The following is a 3,765-nucleotide window of genomic DNA, read 5'->3' on the forward strand; positions in this document are numbered from 1 at the left end:
AAAAAAAAAAAAAAAAAAAAAATCGACAGAGAAGCGAGTAAAGCGAGGACTTTACACGCCATTAATCATTGAGAGGGCATCATTTCAAGAAATGTTGTGGTGGTATAGTGGTTATGTTCGCCCTTTAAGAGCCTTTGATGTAACGTGTTCGAGTCTAATTAATTTGTAAACATAAAAAACATTAATACATTGTGGGATGTAGTAATCTCAAAAGGGAGATTCAGCTTCGTTTTGGGGAATGGCAATGACCAAGGTAAGATGTATCCTGTTATCAGAGAAATTTAGATGAGATATTTTTACTCCATTACATGTTGACAGAACGAGAGTTCAAAGCAAAAATAGTCAAGAAACAAAGAAGACAGACTATGAATTACAAAGCTTGAACACATCCATAAAATCTTTAGAGCACAAGAAACAAAACCATTATAGTACTATTTCTAACATCAACCAAGCTACCTTGAAGAAATCACCACGTCAAGCAACCCAATTCAAAGAATTTGAAACCCATTATTAAGTGTTTCCCGTTTTACAATTCTCAATTCCAAGAGTAAGAGAGTTCAAATATTCAATCATCTTCAGAAGAGATTTTACGTTCAGTTGAATCCTGGGAACTAACATTGATGCAGCAATCAAATCTACACAAGACACACGACCAATTCATACCTTAGGATATTAAGAAATCAAATTAAAGATATCAAAAAATCTGCCAAGTAAGAGGGAACCCATGTTTGATTCCTGAATCTCCGACGAGATGTATTACACGCACGTGAATTCAAGGTACAATTTAAAAAACCTCAACGTGATCGATTCAAATCCGATCGAAAAAGACGGGAGAGGAGAAAGTGTCTGAGAGATCTTACAGATTTTCGGTCCAAATTCAAAGAACCCTAATTGATTCAAACAACAAACATCAAAGAACCCTTACCTTGGGATTCCAATTGATTCAAGCTCTTCCTATTTAATCTATCGCGATGGGACACGGCTGAGTCATCAATTCACGATGATGAGCATCTCCTCCGACCGCAATCTCCTATTCCTCCACACCCTTCGATTCCAAATACAAATCTTCGTTTTTTCGCAGTCGCGAGAGAAAAAGAGAGAAGGAAAGAAATGATATGGAATCCAAATAATTTGTTTTCCCTTTTATATTTTTTTGTTGGACCAATACAATGCTGACACGTCTCTTAGAACAAAGGCAAAGTGGTTTGGAAACGTTGACAAGATTAGTACTATTTGCTATATATAACCATCAAGGTCCATCACACATTGAATTGAGCTACACCGGGGATATTCTAGTAATTTGAAAGTCTTTTAAATAATTCACTTCATAACCAGAGTTCGTTATAGGACATCATTATCCACTAGGCTTTTGTTTTTTTTGTGTAAAGAGATATGTTCGTCTCGAAATGTCAAAAGACAAGATCATTATGTTTTCCTATGAACTCTCAAGCTCTTCTCCTATCGATGTAAACAAAGAAGAGATCCCAGAAGTGCAAAATATTTTTCAATCCGGAGAAGATGAAGAAGAAACTTCTTTAGGCAAGAGAAAGATAAGTAAGTTGTTCTATTACAAAACTCATACTCAAGTTTAGCGTTGTGTTTCGTCTACTAAAAACTGACTCTAATAAGATCGATCACAATGATTTTTGATATTGACAGATACGATTATTAAGAAAGATGATGAAAGAGAAGTAAAAAGAATAGCCTTCTCTCAAGAACCTCTACAAGAAAAAAGAAGAAGACATTGATATGACCGAATAAGATACAGAAAGAGAGGATCATAGAGTTAACGACAAGATCATGGAAGATAATGTTCATGAAGAAGAGTATGTCGTTGATTTTGGTGGATTCTTTTGAAACTTTTCTTCTCTATGATGACCTCTACGTTGACTTCTTTCGTTTCTTAAGATCTTTGCTTGATTGCTTCTTTGTCATGTAATTATATGTATATATATGTAATGAAAAAATCTGATTCCTGTCTCTTTGCGTTGGTCCAAATCAAAACTAGAGACACACAAAAATGTACAATTGTAATCATCTTCACGCATCAATCTCTTCTTGGTTTCAAAGAGTAAAACAAATGATGAAGCTTTTTTTTTTCTTTTGATTTCAGGACATGTTCGATGAATCAGTTTGATCAGGATCTGTCTGAATCTCATGTGCAAGTTGTCTTGTTAAACAATCTGCTCGTTCATCGTGACCTCCTGCAAATGTATAAACTTTGAAAGCAAACTGAAATGCCCTCCACATCCTCTTAGCTCTCTCTGCCTTCATATTATTCATCTTGCTTTCTTCACTGTTCTTCGCTTCCTCGTTTGCTTCTCTCCTCTCCTAGAATTCATAAAGAGTCAATCAATCATCGTCAAAGAATCAATTTCTTGATTTATGTATATATAATTATATATACCTTTAGTGCTAACTCCATGCAATTTGATGAAACATCAACCATAGTTTCTTTGACTTGAACAAGAACTTCGAAATCGATGTTAATGTTGTATCTCTGAAACATTTTAGCGTCTTCGTCTTTTGTTCGCTCAACCGTTTCAATCTCTCCTTTAAATTTGTTGAAGTAACGTTCTATCTTGTCTAGAAGATCGTTTAATGGAGGTTCAATTTTCCAATTCTTGAGCTCAACTAAAATCCCATCTAACTTCTTGTACAAGGCACCTGCTGTTCTTATTGCTTCTAGTTTCTTTTCAGGGAAACCTTCAAACCTCGCGAGAACCTAAATTACCAAACCAAAATTTACATCTCAGCTAGAAATGGCGAGTCGATTCAAAAAAAAACACAAGGAGAAAACATACTTGAGTTTCATCAGTTAGTTTCTCAAGAACAGATTCCACTTTGCTATGAATTCAAGCAATTCTTTCATGTCTTTTGTCTGGAAACTTTGTATTGAAGATTTCAGTTCTTCGATTGATTTAGCGTATTTCTGAACATCTTCTTCGATTTGCTGGAAATAACTTGACCTGTGACACTAATGAATGAGTTAGTTAAACTCAAAACATAACATAGATATGACATGTGACGCAAGTCATTTTACCTCTTTGTCATCTCTGCAAGTGCATCAGCCATTCCTGATCTTGCACCTTTAACAGGAGATTTCTCTGGAACATTCTTTTGCCCTTTACTTGCTTTTCCTGTTTTCCCTTCAACGCCTCGGCCTTCTAGCTTCCCTTTGAGAACCCAATAGAGATTTGCTATTTGTGCTGATCTTCTCAATTTGCTAGTTGCTTTCTTAGCACGCAAAGATCTTACGCTACCTGGTGGTGCTGGAGGTGCCGGCATTGATTGTTGTCTCGGAAATTGACAAAAAGCTCCACTTTCAGATGATTTTGACGTAGGTGGTGGCGGTGGAGGAGCCGGAGCTTTGAGTTCAGACTGTGGTGATGGAGGTGGGGGTGGTGGTTGCGAGATAAGAGTGGATTTGTTGTTTAACATTGAGGCTATTGGTGACGGCGATTGCGGTGATGGAAGTGGCGGAGGTGGAGGCGATCGAGGTACTGATTCTTCTTCTTTTTGAGAATAGTCTATTGAGTTACTCTCTGAAGTTGTGGTTTCACTATGGTCCTCTGTTTCAAAACCTACAAGATGATGCTCTGTTTCAATCTCAGGCTCTGTGTCAGAACCATCGATGTGATTCTGTTCTTCAATCTCATGCTCTGCTTCAGTCTCATGCTCTGTTCCAGAACCTTCCCTATGATCCTCTGTTTCAATATCATGCTTCTCTGTTTCGAAAACAGAGGAATCATTATCTTCTTCTTC

At 36.9% G+C, this 3,765-nt stretch overlaps 2 protein-coding genes across 2 annotated transcripts in view; one reads left to right on the forward strand and one right to left on the reverse strand.

Annotated features, from left to right (window-relative positions):
• On the forward strand, positions 1,368–2,101 carry LOC104707670. Its single transcript, XM_010424066.1, is given in 3 exon segments — positions 1,368–1,554; positions 1,660–1,729; positions 1,731–2,101. Coding segments are annotated over 3 exon segments (345 nt in total). The 5' UTR covers positions 1,368–1,406; the 3' UTR covers positions 1,858–2,101.
• LOC104709743 (uncharacterized protein At4g04980-like) overlaps positions 2,110–3,765 on the reverse strand; it is a 7,581-nt gene continuing 5,925 nt past the window's right edge. Inside the window, 5 exon segments of the mRNA XM_019228800.1 lie at positions 2,110–2,331; positions 2,408–2,725; positions 2,805–2,854; positions 2,857–2,969; positions 3,044–3,761. Coding sequence (XP_019084345.1) covers positions 2,110–2,331; positions 2,408–2,725; positions 2,805–2,854; positions 2,857–2,969; positions 3,044–3,761 — 1,421 coding nt within the window.

This window comes from Camelina sativa, chromosome 8 (genome assembly GCF_000633955.1).
Source record: "Camelina sativa cultivar DH55 chromosome 8, Cs, whole genome shotgun sequence".
In the NCBI taxonomy this organism is placed as follows: Eukaryota; Viridiplantae; Streptophyta; class Magnoliopsida; order Brassicales; family Brassicaceae; genus Camelina; species Camelina sativa.